Source organism: Atractosteus spatula, chromosome 5, assembly GCF_055471065.1.
Source record: "Atractosteus spatula isolate fAtrSpa1 chromosome 5, fAtrSpa1.hap1, whole genome shotgun sequence".
Taxonomy (NCBI): domain Eukaryota; kingdom Metazoa; phylum Chordata; class Actinopteri; order Semionotiformes; family Lepisosteidae; genus Atractosteus; species Atractosteus spatula.
The window spans coordinates 21442700-21462190 of NC_142710.1; the positions used below are offsets into that span (position 1 = coordinate 21442700).

The 19491-nt window shown below is 37.2% G+C and overlaps 1 protein-coding gene across 2 annotated transcripts in view; it reads right to left on the reverse strand.

Moving 5' to 3' along the window:
• Positions 1-19491, reverse strand: part of exoc6 (exocyst complex component 6) — a 65608-nt gene that overhangs the window by 29506 nt on the left and 16611 nt on the right. For both annotated transcript variants that reach the window (XM_088916369.1, XM_088916368.1), the window contains exons 3-15: positions 18688-18735; positions 18481-18571; positions 17923-17968; positions 14179-14383; positions 13386-13544; positions 12915-12983; positions 9067-9150; positions 8936-8982; positions 8688-8808; positions 6444-6515; positions 5758-5855; positions 4641-4746; positions 4171-4280 (exon numbers count right to left, since the gene is read on the reverse strand). In XM_088916369.1, the coding sequence (XP_088772495.1) occupies positions 4171-4280; positions 4641-4746; positions 5758-5855; positions 6444-6515; positions 8688-8808; positions 8936-8982; positions 9067-9150; positions 12915-12983; positions 13386-13544; positions 14179-14383; positions 17923-17968; positions 18481-18571; positions 18688-18735 (1256 nt within the window). The remainder of the gene's footprint in view (positions 1-4170; positions 4281-4640; positions 4747-5757; positions 5856-6443; positions 6516-8687; positions 8809-8935; positions 8983-9066; positions 9151-12914; positions 12984-13385; positions 13545-14178; positions 14384-17922; positions 17969-18480; positions 18572-18687; positions 18736-19491) is intronic.

Genomic DNA, 19491 nt, shown 5'->3' on the forward strand with positions numbered 1-19491 from the left:
AAAGGCCACAGTGTTTCTTAATCTAGGAAATTCAATATAACATTATTTTACTACAGGGGTTTCATAACCCCTGCTATTGAGAGAAGGGAAGTCTTTCAGCTTTCCTTTCTCTTTTGCTATAAAACGGTTTAACTGCAGTAATTATTTTTTTAAGGAAGCTGTTTTCCACCAGAGAGTTAGGAGACTATTTTAAGATGACTGTAGAACATATACATACAAACAAAAGCAGGTTCAACTCATTTCTCTGTTGTACAGTTATAGCTATTCAGAATCAAATGGGTATTTTACAAAATGAACATCTTAGGGTTATATTACGAGGTTGAACAAAGAGAGATTCCCTTCAGGAAGAGTTTAATTTTAAAAGCATTCTGTTGAGCACTCAACAATGTTTTATTTAATTTAGAATATTGTATACAATTTTGGTCACCACATTATAGAAAATAATGCAAATCGGTCATGAAAAGAGCAACTATATACATTCCTGGACTTGAGGGAATGTTCTGGAAGAACTGAAGCTAGCCTTGAACAGAGAAGACTATAAACCGACCTGATCCAAATATTCAGTCTTGGATCCAAGTGAATTATCGACACTTGAACCAGAGGACACAAGTGGAAACCATGTGGAAATATATTTAAAACTGAGAACAGGAGGCCCTTCTTTTCGCATAGTGTTGTGAGTATCCACAACAACAACATCCATGTTGTGGAAGCTGAAACCCTTCAAGAAGCAGCTGGATGAGATCCGCAGATCAATTAACCACCAACTACCAAACTACAAGTACAGCTGCCCTTCTCTCATTTAAAACCATTCATATGAAATTAAACATTTGTAAGCAAACAAGCACTGTGTATGCAGACATTTTATTTATTTCTCATATAGAAAAAGGGATCTTTAAAAAAAAGGTTAAAAAAAACTGCTTAAAAACTCTTCCGAGAAAGTAATGGTTTTCCATTACGGATTTCTACAATCAACAGTAACTCCCTCAAAAAGTGTACCCTCAAAAAGTGAAGGCTAAGATCTGCAGGTTTTCCACCCTGGTTTCTAGTTACATTTTTTATGTCACAAATAAATCGGAAAGTATCAGGATTTGTATTGCTGTAAAGAGAGCGCAAGAGAGCGAAACAAAACCAGGCTGGGCGTTTATGCACAAACAGCGGCTCCCAAGGAGGAGCGGACGGGGGTGATGGCTGTTTGGGCTTGCATGACGCTGCTGTTGTTTGTTGATTTTACTGACTGGAGCTGAGTATGTGACTTGTTTACTGGGAGGGAGTGGGCAGGTCAGTAAACATTTATAAATGAGGCCAAGAAGACTGTCATTACCAAGTGTTAACTTTTCAAACAACCAATTAGCAAAGTGTAAAGCCACAGTCAGCTGCATTAATTATTGGGTGTGACAGAGCCTAGGAGGTGCTAAAAACTTGCAGATTTTAGCTAACAAAGCTGATATCTAAGCAAAGATATTATCTTTATTTCAACTATATGATGTTTACCTTTATTAATGAATGACAAAAGTTTAAGCTTTTTACTTATCGATACTATTTGGGGGGGGGGTTCACTGTACTTTTTAATTGGACAATTTAAATACAGAATAAGGATGAATTCAATTAAATAAAAGAAGGAACAGTTAACAATGCTACCCAATGTCAAATATTATAAATACAGCTACACTGCATTTGTAAAGTCTGCCAAACCAAAACAAATGTACTGTGGAGCAAAAACGCGCAAAGAAACAGTCAGTATCTAGGCGACAACCTCATAATCTTTCTGAATCCCTGATAGGAGTCAATAAAAGGCCGATCAGTTTAAATAAGCCTCTGAAAACAATAGTGTATTCCAAATATAAGCAAGACAAAATATAACCTTTTTTAAATCTAATTTTATAAATGTTTATTCTGTAAACTGTACACATTTTTGCTCTGTACAAAAACACATACAGCTGTATCTATAAACGTAATTAAAAGTGTGTGATGATTAATCAATTCACATATACAGTGTTTTCTCACCCCATGTTTTCTCGCAGGACTTTACATCTTTACTTTACACCAGGGGTACGCAGGGCAGCCTTCCCACCCCAGCAGACTACGCACAGATCATTAGCAGGGGTGAGACGCTGCCTCAGTGTTAAGGAGGTACATTGGGGTAGGGTATGCTGTACAAGGCGTGAGTGGAATTCAGCCAGGTCACCAGGGTTTACAACCCCACTCTTGAAAGTAAGTGCAATGGGATCTTTAAGGGCCAAGTAGTGAGCAACTCGGTTTAATGTTTCATCTGAAGGATGCCGCCTCCTTCATCATGGTGTCCCAAGGTTTAGTACTGGGGCACTGGTTTGAAAACTCTGGCCCAGAGGAAAGAGTATAAACCTACTGGTCCACCTACGCTACTTGCAGCAGAAACCCGTTTTTCCTTGGAGGCCACCCTTTACAGTATTGATCCCCACTCTACAACACTATACTGATTATTGAAAATCCGCGGTGAATATCATTATAACAAGAACAACACAACTCGATCCCTATGATGACTGTTACATTTGAAGGGTTTTTCAAAACAGGCACACTCGTATCCCAACACGATGTTTTCATTGTCATATATAATATCTGGCGTCCCAAACCAATTAGTAAGGATAATCTGAAATTCTGCTGCTCTGATAGACTGAAGTTCAGACAGTAAAAACACAGACCTATTCTGTAAGTGCACAGCTACCTTTTCCTGCCAATAGCAATAACAACATAGACGCGTTAAAAAGGTCTGGGAGGTATGGACAGTGTAGAAGAGCAAAGTAAACCCAGACAAAGGCCTGGTTGGCTCTTGCTGTCCAGCACCATTCCAGCTGTTTTGGCAGCTGCTCCCAGGTGTTTTAGAAGATGGCTACACTGGGTTACAGGGATCGCTGGACAGCATGAGGAATGATGGGCCCAAAAACTCATGGTCACTTGAAGGGGGCAGCAGGAAAAGAATAGAACACAATATGGACACACTAATCCTGTACTGAACTACAAAAGAATACTATCTTTTTTCATGGCATTACACTTTTTAAAAGGCAGCTCAATGTCACCTACAAAAAAACCCCTACGAGCAAATGATAAATCAGATGTGTTCAGTCTTGTGCCTGAATTGCTTATTGGTAGTTTTACTTACTGTAACAAAACAGCCTGTTCTTTTGAAATCTACAGCTGGAGAAAAGATGTTTTAGACCTACTCTAAATTGGTAGCTATTAGCATTTGCTTTTCACAAAATTGTATTGTCCAAAAGTTGGTAATGTTTTACTGAAGTTTCTATCGGTGTCTAAGAGATTTCACATATTTTCCCACAGCATTCACAACAGCATGTAGCGTCATTCCTTCCATGACTTTGGTTTCGACAGCTTCAAACAACGCAGTTGGAAACATACAGACTTCCAATGACTTTTTAATAATCCATTGTCTGGGACATGAATAGGATTCTACTGCTCCTAAATGTGACAAGACAAGACATGCTTAAGAAAGAATACCCGAGCCCTTGCTATCACCTGCTTCTTCTGTGAAAACAAAATCAGCTCAGAGTAATTGGGAAGCTTTGCACTGCCAACAACCTTTCTATAAAATGCCAGGAGTTTCTCAGAATATATTACGAAATCGCATGTACAGCACTGCACCCTGAAGAGGTCAAACAACAGATTTCGCAGCACTGTCTAAAAGTTGTCTTCACCGTTCACATCTCATTTTACGATCATAGACTCTGCTTATCTTAGAGTCAGCCGAATAATACTGTGCTCTGGGATTGAAGGATTTTCTATATTTCACCAAAGAACATATACAAATTAGATGGAAAAATAGATTTTATATTATTTGATTTAGTGGCTTCTTTCCCAATTTTCATTTACACATTAATATTAATATGGTAATTATCATATTATTAATATTTTAACATAAGTTTCCATTAGTTGAGTTGAATAGCCATCAGTCACCTGGTTTTGTAAATAAATGACAACAACAGGAAATCTCTTATTTCATGATTTTGTTTGTTTATGGAGCGATATACCGGAAATCAATATATTATATGGCAGTATGTCTGCCACTTTACACCAGACAATTTTATTATGGATTATAAGTTAAAATGTTATGTTTTTTTTTAAACACAAATATTTTTATCACCTAATATTCATATAAAAATGTAACCACTTTGTTTTTACCTGCGATGCAGGGACTCTGAAAACTTCAGGCTCGCGTAAATGAATTCTTTCACCTGAATGTAGATTTGAGGCACTGACTGAGACATGGGAAGCTTCTTTGGAAACTGTTGCTGTTAGAAAAAAGATAGAAACCATGAAAATGTGATTTAGTAAAGTACAGTAAATCTAACACCAATACTGTTAACTACAGTGCAGCTAAAATCAATGAGAAAGTATTTAATAAAAACAGCAAATAAAAATACAGCATTTTCTAGGCTTGATAATAATAATACATAATACATTTCAAATAACCATACTTATGCATAGCTTTTGCTTCGGTGTTTGTGAAAATTCTTTTAAGTAACTGGACTCCGTATTGTTTTCTTTACACTTTGAATCTTGCTGCAGTGTTTTAACGTTTAAAATATAACCAGTAATTATGAACTGTAATCTAGCAGGGCAATCTTAAAGGCAAAGAGCATTTTACATACCTTTTCGATTTCTGCATCATGGAATGGAAACTTGCTAGTCACGGTTCTGTATTCTTCTTCGTTTTCTACAGGGATTGGGCTATAGTTGTCCTGTTCAAATATTTCCCTGAAAATAGATGCAGCCTTATCTTTCCATTACATGAGTTCATTGATTTTTTGAAAATTAGTTTAGAGTTTTGAAAGTGAAGCAATTTTATGATTCTCATAAATATTAAGTTTGAAAACCATAAAGCCACAAGAGCCATCCTAGGCAGACATAGAAGCATTAACGGTTAGAATTTAGCCATCAGAAAAATGCGACTTATTTTGTGTCCCATGTGAGTGCAATATAAGTTTGACATGATTGCTCTAAATCCCTTTTAATACCGTTTTTATTTGGCTTTGTTCAGTATGTGTTAAATGGAAAATCTCTCTGCCGGGTGATGAGGCGGGTATGCGCCTTAAGCGCCCGAGATGCGTGCACAGCTGGGGTGAAGCACATAATAGGTCATACGACACACAGAGCCTTGTAATAAGAAAGCCTGCAAGAAGTCTCAGCTGGACATGTGCACAAAAAAAAAACGTCGCCTGTCAATTAGAATCTTTGTGGACCGTTCCGCACCGCCGATTTCAGCATTAATACTTAAACTGGCCAGGTCTGGGGTCACGTAGCCCTAGTAACACGGTCTGTTTAACACTAAAACTCTGCTGGTGTCCTGTGCAGGGCTCTTCGCATGGTACCCCGGAATTCTGTGTTGTACTGAAGTCTAACACCACGCCTGGCGGGGGTTCCCCACGAACGCCGAAAGGTGGGACGAAATTGATGGGGGACGGGTGGTGGTGGTGGTAGTGGTGTGGGGGGGTTAAGGTAGAATGGAAAAAAAGAACAGAACAGGCCCCTTTGTCCTCAAATGGACCCTGTGATGAATCTGAAAGCAAATCTCACATCAAAACACGCTTTGAAAATCACCTAAGGGAACGCTCAACGCTCTGCTTTATTTCAACTGCTCATCATGCACAATCACACTAATTTTATTTGAAATTTATATTGCAAATACAGACCCAAAATGTATCACTTGCAGTTTCTTAGATCTTAACAGATTTACGCATCGTTTTAGCACACTATGTGCTGACTAACCTGAACACAGCTGCCCATTTCTTCAGTAAGGTCTCATTATATTGATCCCTTATTTCAAACAGAAGGTCGAACAGCCTGCTCACAGGAAACCCGTAGCCCTGCAAACAGGATAGGAATTAAAAATGTTTTTTACAAAATAATATTCGACATAGTGCATTACACACAAACGTGGTTATAAAACAAGGTGACATGGAATGAGAAAGATTATACTGCAAGTGACCTGCAAAGCAAATCACTGCATGCAGGCGAATACCTTATAAAAGCCCATTTGTTTTCTGTAATTCAAAAGTCTTATTAACACTGGGAACAGGACAAGACCTGTGAAAACACAGGTGCATGTGTTCATGGCAGCCTTGCTGCTTGCTGTGTGATCTCACATTCACAACAGCCAAGGCCAGAAAAATACTGTACGTTTGTGCACCTAAGTGCATCTGATTTTGCTCAGTGTAATAGCCGTCAAAAATCATAAAGCACATGCATCTCATTGTTCAGCAATGTCAAGATTGATTGAGAAACCACAACTCAAAGACTTGCAAAAGCCTTTAAATCAAAATCACTTCTCAACAGAATTTTCAGGTTTGTATACAGATTTGAGTACAATTAAAAAAAACTCTGTTTTTCAAACAATTTTGACATTTCTTGTTCCGATTTTACATGAACCTTTTCAAAAAGAGATTTCTACTAACCTGCAAAGTATCCGCAAATATGACAATTAAATTCTTCAGCTCTAAGACAAGGTCGGGGTCATTGCAATAGGACTGCAGGGAACATAACAGGCAATCAAAATCGACCACAGACATTTGATTAAATCAAACCACATACTGTTAAAGATTACACTTTTGACAAAGTTTCATTCACATTGACAATGTGGGGGCCTGCCAAAGTAGTTATTTGAAAAAAATGTACTCAGTGCATTTTTTAAATATAATTAATGAACTGTTTCTCTATTAAATCATTTTCCCAATAAGCTCAAATAATAACGGTACCACCAGAAACAAATACCTTGTATGTCTTTTTAACCTATACAAGCATGCCAAGCCAAGCTGGATGAAAGAATCTGGGTGATGGAACATCACTTCTGAAGTTAAGGAACCAAGTGAAATAATGACCCAGCTCTCAGGTGCCGACAGATGGGTCTGATGAAGAGCTCCACATGGTTTGTGCTCTGCCTTACTCCTGTCTAGCGGGCTGTGTGAAAGACTATTGCTTCGGGGGACACAGTCCTCACACACAAACACTGGGGCTATCATCACCTCCGCCTCCCCTGACATTTGCAGAGGTCTGGTCATGACTACTGTTTACTGCACAAAACAATGGCTAGTGCAGAGTGGTGGACATGTGTTTTACTTGTACCACTGTCACCCACAATAAACTGCAATCATGCATTTGGAGATAACTCTTCAAACCCAGTGTCCTCACCACACAGTGGGATAAATTAAAATTGAAGAACTATACATGTCTTGGTAGAATTTCGTAACTCTTGCTTCAAAAAAAGTTGGCCTTTTAATTCAGAAAAATATTTTTTTTTTGCTCAGCCTTTCAGACTTGATTTACAGCTCTAAAACCTGAAAAGCTCTCAAGCCAAACATTTACACAAGACCCCAGAGTTGCCTCTTTGCCCCCTACCTGTCAGACAGGCAACCTCGGAGAGTCCGTAAATCATCACCATGAATGACCAAGACCTAGGTTGAGACACGCAGCATCATCCCACATCTCAGACCACACTGCTTAGAGCAATAACTCCCACTGTTTATGGATTCATCACACAAAGCATTTCACACTCCCTCAGAAATGGCTGTGGTCCTGAATCCTTATGCCTTGTGTCCTCTGCTCTAAACTGTCCAAATACAGCTTTTACAGCAAAACAAGATGCACAAAAGCTTTAAAACTATCCATCCCTACAGAACCCTGCACGTCTCCTTCACAAGGAAAATGCAAAAGACAAATCTCCTGTGTCTGCCAACAAGCGTTTTGACAAACATTCGTCTACTTGCCGAACATGCCCACTGAGCAAAAGCTGCACAGCAGTCATTTAGTACGAAAAATACAACTTGACTTTTTAATAGACTTATTATTTTAATACATTCCCAGTACTGCACAATTTTCATACAAAACCAGACATTACAGGCATACTTGGCGAAGGCAAAGTGACCTCTACCTGTATTATAATTAAATACATACATTTAAAACCTATCTCATTTATACATAATAGGTACAATTATCCTGAGCCTGCTTCTAGAAAACCAAATTCTTTAAACAGATTTCAATCAATGTGAAAGAATATGTTTAACATCTTATATACCAAACCAAAAAATATCAAGTTCACTTGGTACCTTACCTCTTGTCACAATACCATTATGAATCTGCTCTGTGTTTTTACAGGAAACTCAACAAGACTTTTGGTTGAAGTGATGCTACTGTGTTGCAAATACATTCTTTTGGTCTTGAAGGGAGGAGAGAAAAGGAGGCTTTTTTTTGGTGGAGTTTATTTTGGAAACAAGGCATTTGGAATGATAATTAGGAACTATTTCCTGGTGGTGCTTTCAATGCTGAACTATTCAATCTGATCTAATGAAGAGGTCAGTTGAGACTAATGAGGACAGATTGCAACAATAACAGCAGATTAACTCTGAATATTCTAAACTGCTGGACTAAGAGCATGTTTGGAGGGCCCAGTCAGTTGTAAATCACTGAAGGATTATGCAAATACTTCATGGCTGTGGCTCACAGCCTGAAACCACTGGGAAAAACAAAGGCCTGGCAGGCCATGCTCCAGGTCTAACTAACTTTTAATTACAAAAAGCCACAGTGGTGGAGGTGTAATTGTTCATTTTGACACAAACCCACTCTAGAAAACACACTGATCTTTTCCTCCCCCTTGCAGATCCTCTGACCAGAAGTGGAAAGATACACAAGCTTCCGGCACTTACCGAGTGGGTTCTCAGCACAGCAATGATTTTGGAGAGCGCCATGTTCCAAAGTTCATCGGTATAGGCTCTGGTGACCAGCCCCTGTGTTGCGTGCAAAATGTGATCCTCCACCACAAAAAATCTAAAATAAACATTTACAAGAAGTCAATACTTCCCTCATCTCGTCAGAGAAAAAAATCAGTGCATTGTAGTTATGGCGGCTAATTAAGCCAAAGCCTATGCTTAATATTAAAAGAAAAACTCTTTACCCCACAATCTGATTAAAATATTTCCTGTATCCTTCTACGGTTTCATGCTGAAAAATACAAAACACCAAGGTGTTAGATTCCTGATAAAAAAACTTATCACAATTTCGATTTGTTGTGAAATTATGGCTTACCATGTTGGACTGTGGCTGTAAGACTAGCCTTGCTTGTTTTCTCCTCTGTTTTCTGTAGTAATTCTCAAAGGTCTCTCTGTCACCCTATAATGCAAAAACACAAAAAACAGCATTTAACTAAAAAAAAATCTCAACTGAAAATGCATCCTTGAAAGCATAAAAGATGAGTGGCAAGATGAAAATATAAGAAAAACAGTGACTCAAACTGCTAGTTTATTGCCTGTGGCAACTGATTTATTCAGTCAATTCCAACTCAGAAGTTTAAAGGAAATTGTTTGTGCAGGGTGCTAGTAATAATTTGTGTTTCCAGTACTGTCAGAAATATAATAAAAATACTCCAATGCCAGTTGCGTGATCACTCCCAAACCATTACTTCTGAAAGGTTATACTTACTTTAGTGTTTCTGAAAAGATCCAGAAAAAACTTGCATTAAACTCACATGAACCCCAAAACTATCACCAAACAAAAAGGCACAGCTACAAAATAGAATGTGACATATCCAGCACTTGATATTTTCTTGCTATTGCTGGGAAATGTAACTATGTAATGATTGGTATAAACTCTTCACAGATTCAGAAAAGAAAATAAGAATGCACACACAAAGTTAATGAGGGGGCTGTTCAGAAGAAGTTGATCAGAAACAATTAAAAGGGGGGGCACATGCTTAGCTCCATCAGAATGTATTAAATGTATTAAACCCCATCAGCATTTTGGCACAAAATGTCCTCAGGATGGCTTTTTGTGCTGAAATTGTGTCAGAACTTAATAAATTCTAATGGAGTTCAGAGGCTGCATCCTGCATTTTAAATTGCTCCCATAAACACTCACCGTATCGTATAGCTTTGTCTGCACATATATGTTTCAAGTCATCAAACAATCAGAACCAGATCCAAGAATAACAACACCCCAAGGCAACAGGAATCTGTTATTTTAAGTTTACTCTGTAACGCCAGTAATTAAACTTGGGTCAAGTTTTATTAATTGTTTTAATTTAAAAAGAACACAGGATAAAAAAAAATATACCATTAATTTGGAAGATGCTTAAAGGAATAAAAGAAGTGCAGGATTTATAAATCAGGCACTATACTAGTGTCCACTGTAATTATATCTTCTTGTTCCCTTCACCCACTCCCTCAACAATGAGATGATATTCCGCAGTGAGTGATCCCCATGTGGAAAAGAGGGGCACGTCAAGTCACGGTCCTCCCAGCCCACATGTGGTCCTGCCGTTTTCCCATCAACCCCGTGGGGCTGAAAAGCCACACCACTGGCTCAGCCTCTGCGGACTGCTGGGGTCAAACCACTGCGTTAAATTAACCGCCAGACTGACCTAATGGGTTCAACCTCAAAAGAGTCTGAATGGCTGCTGTCAACCCTGCTGCGGTGTATGCTGGTGTAGAAAGTAAATTGAACGCATAAATAACAAAAAAAATGTAAAAAATGGCAAAACTGGTAAATATCCAATAAATCAATAAGCATATTTTTATATGTTTGACACCATTAGTGAGAGTTGATTAAAGAAACAGGAGACTAAAAAGCTCATTAGTCCCCACATTGATGGCTTTTAGTTAATGAAGTGCTGAAAGATGCCATGGCCTCTTATTAAAGTCATTGGGACTGTGCTGATAAGGACTAGCACCCTGCCTGCTTTTTATATTGTGAGCAGCTCTGGTGACATCCCTGTGTTCTCATTAACAGAGCCATTCAGGGGAAACCATCTGCTCGCCTCAACTTTCCAGCGCACCACCGACTCATCCTCCGCCTGGTGAATGCAACACAATTTGTGTGCAAGATGAATACAGCAGCTTAGCATTTTTATGTTTTGTTTTTATTGCGAGAGGTTATTGCTGGGTCAAACCTATTAGACAACCCAGTGTTCAGAATCTTTAAGAACATGGGATTAGTACACATGAGATAACAGGCTTAGCAGTCGAAAACTCACTCGGGTCTCCAGTTATTTAATTCAATATTTCACAAAAATAATAGCAAAGTAAAGTCTAGGGTAAACAATGGAAAGCCGACTCTTATATAATCTAATGACCTTAAATGAAATCATGTAGCGGTTTCCAAATAGTGGTGATCGCACCACCAGTTGTACGGAGACTATTTGTCAGCGGTACAAGCGAACTCATTAATTTTAATCACAGGATGTGTTTGGACTGTTCTTGTCTGTGCATTTATATTGTAAACACATTTGTCTGCCTGTATATATACAGTACTTCATTCTTACCTACCGCCTAAGGTGTTTTTGGCACCATCTAGTGGTTGTCTTAAATCACCCACTTTGCGTGACTGGAACAAATTAACGTAATTAAAAAGGTGGGGTGGGCTAAAGACAGTAGCACCACCACAGAATAGATTTGTTTTAAACCTAAAACACTGGGCAGGTTCACCTTCTTAAGATTGTATTTTCGTCTCAAGAGAATGAAACACGGTTTCCGAACTAATATTGAAAAGTCGGTTTGCAAAACGTTTAAACTCAAAATGGAGAAGTGGCTAGATAACTGGTATTTCTGTATGGCTCAACAGCCCGAATGCTGGTCTATGAGGCTTAGGTTTTAAGTTACCAACAAAAAGAGAGCATTTGTGAGAAATCCTCAGTTAGCAGACGTAAATCGAAACAATTTCCAAACATCCTCATTGCTGGACGATTTTCTGATGGAAAACAAACAACGGCTTCAGTCGAACCCGATTGTTAACATTAAAAAGCATGTGCCTGGTGTGATCTCACATTTCACTGACTATTTTGCAGATCAAATAATTTATGAAGGGTGGATCAGAACTCCCTTTTCACTGTTTGTCAATACCCTGCCTGTCTGTCTGGAGAAATTCAAGGAGTATTCAATAAAATCTATCTCAGTGACTCCTGTCTTCGGAGAAGGTAGGAGAACCCTTCCATTTCGACAGGGAAGAACATTGTTGATTACGTTTTTCTCTAACTATCTGTGCGAGTCAGATTTCTCAGCAATGGCATCTATTAAAAGCTAAACAATCTAAATGATGTCATGGAACAAGATTTGCAGGACTTTTCTTCCCCATCTCATATTGAAGTGATCCCAACCAATCATCCAAAGAGTAAATTGAAAATGTAACATGCATAGATCTTATTATAAATAGTAAATGTTTTAAAACATGTTATATACATATGAATATATAGAGTGCTGAATTCCTATGAAATATTTATGAGTGTGTTACACTTCTATTTTACTTAATAAGTAAAATAAGGAGCGTGGTACTTAAGATATTAGCACTCCCTGGGTTGTGCAATGCTTGGATTATGCAAATTCATCCTTGCAAAAAAAATAAATTAAATTCATATTTATGCAATATTGTGGTATTTTTGTGGATACATAATACATAAATCAGAAGCATATACAGCCACATAGTGCCATTTCCATGTGTTTCTGTTTTTTCTACAATCTTTTTAATTCGTGGATGATTTTTCCCACTTCATTGTGGAATAGAGTGTATTTATTATTTTACACTGCAAAGAACAGTACAGAAACACACTTCAACATTAAGGTTTAAGAGTTAAATTAAACTCAAGTCAAATTTGACTTTGAAACAGTTTCCAAACTAAACACTTCTGTATGTTGAAGACTGTCTGTATACAGTTCTGTAGAGTTTGGGAACCACTAGAAAACAGTCAATGAACAATATATCCAACAACCAGGCAGTACAGAAGTTTCACACATCTTCCAAAAGACCACATTAAATTACACTGGAATCACATAAATGACATTCTCGTATGTATTTTTTCTCATGTCTCTCATAATTGGGTCAAAATACTATCCTTTCATTGTGATCCTATAAATTAATAGAGCCAGTTGTACAAACAAAACACTCACCAAAACTGTGTAAATATGAAGGCATCTATACACAGGTGAGAAATCTACAAGATCCTGTGCAGTCAAAACCTGTAAAATAAAAAAGCACAGAGATATTAAAGTACATGGGACAGTGGTCTCAGTTAAAAAGTAGAAGGCACCTTTAAATACCAAAAATCAACCTGACGAATAATAAATAAGCGAAATATACAAAAATATACACGACAGGACTAAAACAGAACGCACATATATTTAATTAAAAGTGTTGTAGGATAAAATAAATAGTGCAGAATAATCTCCATAATTCCATAAACAATTTTGAAACCATGGATGATCAGTAGGGATATCGATGGATGGTTTGGGAAAAGGTACTGAAACGACTATGACACCAGAACACTCCGTGAATCTCCTCAGTAATTGAAAATCATAAATGGGATAGAGGAATGAGGAGGGTTTCTGGGTTTGAAGAGACAAAAAGTAAAAGACAACTACCTCTTCATCAGTGTCCTCCTCCTCCTCCTCTGCCCCTTCTTCTGAGGGAATCCCATTCTTCTGGCTGGATCCTTTGCCATTCAGCATGTAAAGGGGCTTTCCGTACCCTGCACTGGCCTGCTTCTGGACAGCACTGTTGAAGGTTCTGTGCTGCTGCGCCTAACATTGCGGTTACAGAATACAAAGTCAGGACCGGATCTAGAAAACAACACTCTCTGCTCTCCTGGCTAGCAAGGCACACCATGTAGTATCTAAGGTGAGTCACGCCACTGAGCTGTTCCTGTGTGAGTCCCAGTCACACCTTGCTTCCATTCTTGGTTGGCAGACAACTCTTGTGAACTGTTTTAACTCCTGCTGGCTGGAAATGATTCAAGTCACCAGGGCACAGAGCGCATGGGTGAACCACCAAAATGTTATGTTAGGCTGAGATAGGGGCAGATTGAGACCTAATATACTAACTTTTGCATTTCATAGTACTAAACATGATTAGGATCATGGGATGAAAAAGCAGGAGATGACATTTAAGTGTTACTGATTAAAAATATTATTATTTTACTGTTCATAAAATTTATCATAGTATAAAAAAATCAGTCCATGCACATTGACTTTTCAAAAAATCATTACAGAGTGGGCTTCAAATAATAAAGCAATAGGAACTGACAATACTAAATAGAAAGTAAATTAAAAATCAGGCATAGTAATTCAGTATTCAGCATAGAATACTAAATAATTTAAAATTCTTTGGAAAAGCAATACATGGGACTCAATGCTCTAATCTCATGTAAAACCTCACCTGTTTCATTGCTGTTTCCCCGATTTTATCGGAATGCTTCCGGATACTTTCCAGGAAATCTTTCAAGTCAGACATAGAAATTTCTTTAATTTCTTCACGCAATTTGGGAAGTGTTTCAGCCATTATCTGGCAGAAACGATACTGACTGACCCGAGGAATGTAAATATTTTCAAGCTGTTCCATTGTTTTCAATGCAGCGTAGTATCTGAAACATAAATATGACCCTTTTTAGAATTAACAGAAAATCTAAGAAATTAAATGATCACTCTTCAATAAAATATGGAAAACCATAATCTTAATCTTCAGAAAAAAATAATCTGAAACAAGACAGATAACCAAAGGAGAACTTAAGACTTTGATATGAAGGCGCTTATTTTAAGCTTTACTACATAAAAGTTACCACCAGTTCATGCATTTAAAATTGCCCTGGCTAGTATACACCAAAGCCTGTAGGTAGCGGGAGTATTTCCCTTCACACAATTCCAAAACTGCTCACTGTACACATGAATAACCACTATTGTGCATTCTCACATTTCATCCACATACAAACACTAACATTGGGGTTAAATTAAGAAGCAGGCCTTTTCAGCTTTTAAAATATTTATTTCAAAGTATATACATATTGTTTACATATTACAAAGGGCAGGTGGAACTATATATGTAAATAGCTGTGCCTTTTCAGCTCTCCATTTGAAAAACATGAGTTTTCAGTTATCACTACACGAGATGTGAAACACAAGAGCTGACATCTTCTGAGGAAAAAGATTTGGAGAACAGTTCCCTTTTTTGAAAAAGGTCACAAGGGAACCCAAATAATACATATTTTCAGGCACAAGCAGGGAACTCAAAGGTTTTTTATGGTGCAAACTCTGGAGTTTCTAGTTGTTGTTTTTTATAATACCAGTGCAGCATGGTTCTTCAGATAGGTTATGCCCTTATCACTCTGCACAAAAGAGCAAAGCCCACAGTGTACCCCTTGATGGAGCTTCATAGGGGATAAATCCATAATAGCATCAACATCATATCATAAGCTTTTATTCAAAATATACAGATCAGCTTATCTGAGCAGAGTTAGTTCATCTGGAGAGTTCCGACTGTTTCTGAGAAAAGCATTAATATAATCCATTTCAATTCCAATTTTAGAGTCCCGTACTAATTACAGACATCTTCAGCTCAAGACCTTGCCCTTTTAACATCTGTTCTGATAAAACATCGAGGCCTTTTAAATTTGAAGGTCAGTGGCAGGTCAGGATTTAAACTGCATAATGTTTGCATACCATTTTATGCCATATTCAATATGCTTTCTTGTGCTTTTGAATTCCATGTAATCGGATTAATCCAATAAAAAGGCTGCTTGTAACAAATATTGTTAACAAATACAAATTCATAAACTTAATTAATAGCATAAAGTGTTTGAAGTCAAAATACAATTATAAATCAGTGCTAGAGCTCACAGATACCCCATCAAAGGTTGCAAATACATGTGTGAATGTCAATATGCCATGATATAAAAAGCATTAATTTCCTGACTTGTTCAATGCACCGGATATGAGCAGTTCATGAAGAGGTTTTTGAAAGAGGGTCAATAATTTGCTTTACTTCTGAGATCTCTAGCTGTAGCTTCCACATATACACAAAACATTTTTTTTCGGTGAATTGGCAGCAGAAATGAAAATTCATATTATTGGGAGTAAAGGTCTGTACAAACCAGCATAAATTCATCCAGATGAGTGTTTTAATTGCGAATTACAAGAATGTTTTTCTAATGCTAACTAAGAGAAAAAAAAGAAGCTCTTGACCTCCAGAGAGCTGTTATATGAGTTTATGTTTCTGATCTAAAGCAACCAACCTTGCAACACAAATAAGAAGGAATCATTTCCCTTCCTCCCCTACTCTTCTCACATGTGAAAATTTCACCAATCTGCCTGACCAGTAGAATAACCTTTTCTATAACTTAATTCTCAAACTGGAATGAAATAAAAAAAAGCATTTTTCATAAATTAGGGACTTCCTCAGGAAACCACTCTTTTACTATGGATATCAGTAAATCCAAACTTCAAACAAAACGCACAAGATCTCCAAATTTAAAACCTGCAATGATCCTGCCAGACAGGTGAAGAGGGCCCCTCGCCTTGCTAGTCACAGACAGCTAAATCCTAAGATTATATTCACAAAGCTAAAGGCGTTTCCAGAGTTCAAAAGTACAGTGCAGCTCTGAATAGTACAAGTGAAAACAATTCCGGATTTCTACATCAAGCTTTTTTTGGGGGTAATGAAAACCAAAGATTCCTGCTATTTGGACAGTCAAGGCTAAGAACAGCACAGACTCCTCCTTATTTTTTCCATAAGGGCTGGATCCCCCTATGCTGTCACTTTCTTAGAGTCAGTCAAATTTTAAAGCAAACTGATCATTTGGGAGAGCTTTCATAAACTGCAAAACACTGCAGTCTGTACTCATTCTAGTGGCTGGATAAAGATCACTAATGCAGCTTTCTGAAGGGGAGTGAGAAATACGAGTTGGACTTGATCAACTTGTTCATACACTTTATTATTAAAAATAATTTATTTTATTTAACCCATTTAGGACCAGTGAGAAAACTAAGTATTCCAGTTTGGTTACAACACTGATCCTGAGCAACATACTAGGAAGACCTCAGCTTTACTGTTGAGTCCTAATGTCAAAATCAATATAAATGCCACACAAGCATCAAAATGTTTTTTTTGCAAATATCCTTTTTTATCTTTTGCAAAGGAAATATTATAAGTTGCAATGATTTCTTTTAAGTAGCCCTATTCTTTTGTATTGATTGTAAGAAAAATAAGTAGGCCACAAATGGTCTTGAATCTCTAACAGCAAAGAAACAAAAAAAATAACTTTCCAGAACTACACAGAACAGCATTATTCTCAATAGTTCTACCAAAGTGCCACATCAATCTTCTATATACTTTTTCTCAGTTCTGTAATTTCTCTTAAGTGTGATTTTCCAGACACTCTCTCAAACACAACGCTGACAAAGATAAATTTTTATCTATAACAACGTCTTTTACTTCTTAAATTATAAATATCAGTAAATATTTGACCATCAATTTTAAAGATACAGAACTTGAATAAAACCACGTCCAGGCAGAGTCATTAGTGCACATCAGTGACGCACAGATTAATAGAGAAATGTGTTCACTTAATTGCCTCAATTTGGATAAAGCTTGTGACAGCTCTCTGGTGTACCAAAGTTCTGTGAAGAAGGGCACACACAAGGTCAATTGTCTTGCTGTTCGAACAGTAATTTTATTTATAATGTGTTATGATTGATTAAGAAGACATTAATGAAGGAAGAAGGGTTGTTAGATTCTCATTCTGATTGTACTCAATAAGGGACACGTTTTTCTCAGTAACTGTGCATTACAAAAGCCATTATTTTTCAGGCTTTTAGGGGTATTTTTTGTCACTTGTTTTAACTTATATATTATTGTAAACCAATTTTTAATTCAATAATTTAACCTAGTAAATCAACAAAGAACAAATTCTCCTTTAATGTGCTATCGTGAAGAGTACTGATTTATAAAAGGGTGTGTACCAGAGGAAACCACATGAACTACTTTGCTCTGCTGTACAACAGCAATGTCCTTTCCTTTCAGAAAAGAATTTCAGGAAACTGTCCAGTATTTTCAGAAGTTGCAAGAGACAGGCTAATATGTACAAGCTTCAGCTCACAAAACAGGGTGTTAAAGAGAAATTTTAATCACCTTTTAGAATCCAATTGTTCTTTCAACTTGCTGTACATCTCCAGAACTACAAAGAGATAAAATAAAATAATTAACCAAACGTTGTCCACATGTCACAACCTTCTCCTGAAGAGGATTGAAAAATAAGCAATAGTTGGGCTGATTCTGTTTCAGGGATCCCAACAGAACATAGAAATGATCAAATTTAAGCTCACTTAAAAAGTCCAAGTTAAAAAAAAACATTTACTATTTTCTTTAAAAACTGAGCCATATTCAGTTTGATAAGAAAGTGAAATGTGATTCTGTCAGGACACCATGCTTAAAAGAGCTAAACAGCAGTAAGAGGCAGACTGGAGAATCTTGGATATTTATGTACATTCTGTTTTCAATATTTAACAACCTCTGATATTTTTTTAGTGTATTTTTAAAATGGACAAAAGTATATGAAGAATATACTGAGTGTGCTCAATGGAAGTTTTGCATCATCTTTCACTTACTTTTGTTAAATGTACACAATTTATTCTTTCTTTTTTGTACTGTTAAAAAAAAACAACAACAAAATTTTTTTTTTGTTCTCACCAGGAATGCACAACTGGAGCTTCTCAACAGTGGTGGCAATATTCCTCTGCTGTACTCTGCATCGAATCACTTCCTCTGTCTGCACTGTCACCTTACATTAGAGAGGTCAAAGAGTTTAAACCACCAGATTTAACGAACAATCTGTGTTGTAACTTTTCTCTAATCAAAATAAAACAATCCCAGAAAACAAGTGGGTGCTGTATTCACCTCTTTTCCTGCATCCTGAAGTCTTCGATTGGTATCGGTAACTTGGCCCTTAAAAATAATATCACTTTTGTTAGACAAATAAGCACATAATTCCCTGTTGTAACTGCTCACCCTTGTAATCAGATCATGCTTCATGAGGGGTCAAGAACAAAGGAATGCAAATTCAAATTAAATCTGCAGCGGGAACTTGAACTTTTGATCGCAGAGGTCTTTTATACACTTTAATCACTTATGACAGTTCTTTCTAACAGATTCTGTGACAAACTTCTCAATTTTACTTGGGATTTTTGAACTTTACTTGTTCCTCTAGGTCTGTCAAACAATTCAAATCATTGACCCAATTGACCACTGGTCCCTTCTTGATAACCTCAATGAGCTCTATATGCCATTCTTTGTCTAGAACAAAATGCCGATTGCATTTTCTGGTAATTAAACATTCGTTTTTGCTGAATCCAAACACTGGGTGGTTGATTAACATCAAATGTGGAAACCTCAAAAACACAGCAGCATTTTAATGCTGCAGGTGCAGGGCAGCGCGACCTCAGACTTTCCCACATATTAAGTGACTCATTAGGTCATCATAATAAGGCAGCACATTTTGGTTTATTAAAAATCTCATTAATTTTTAAACAAAGATGCTCAGTGACCTCATTGATGCCGTATTTGGTCCCTTGTTATCTGAATATCCTTTATATAATGCTTGTCTAATTACAACCTTGGGTGAACTACTCCTGCACCATTTGATGCACATATTTTACTTTCAGAAGTGTAAAGGGAGCTAAAGAGAATTGGCCTACGACTCCA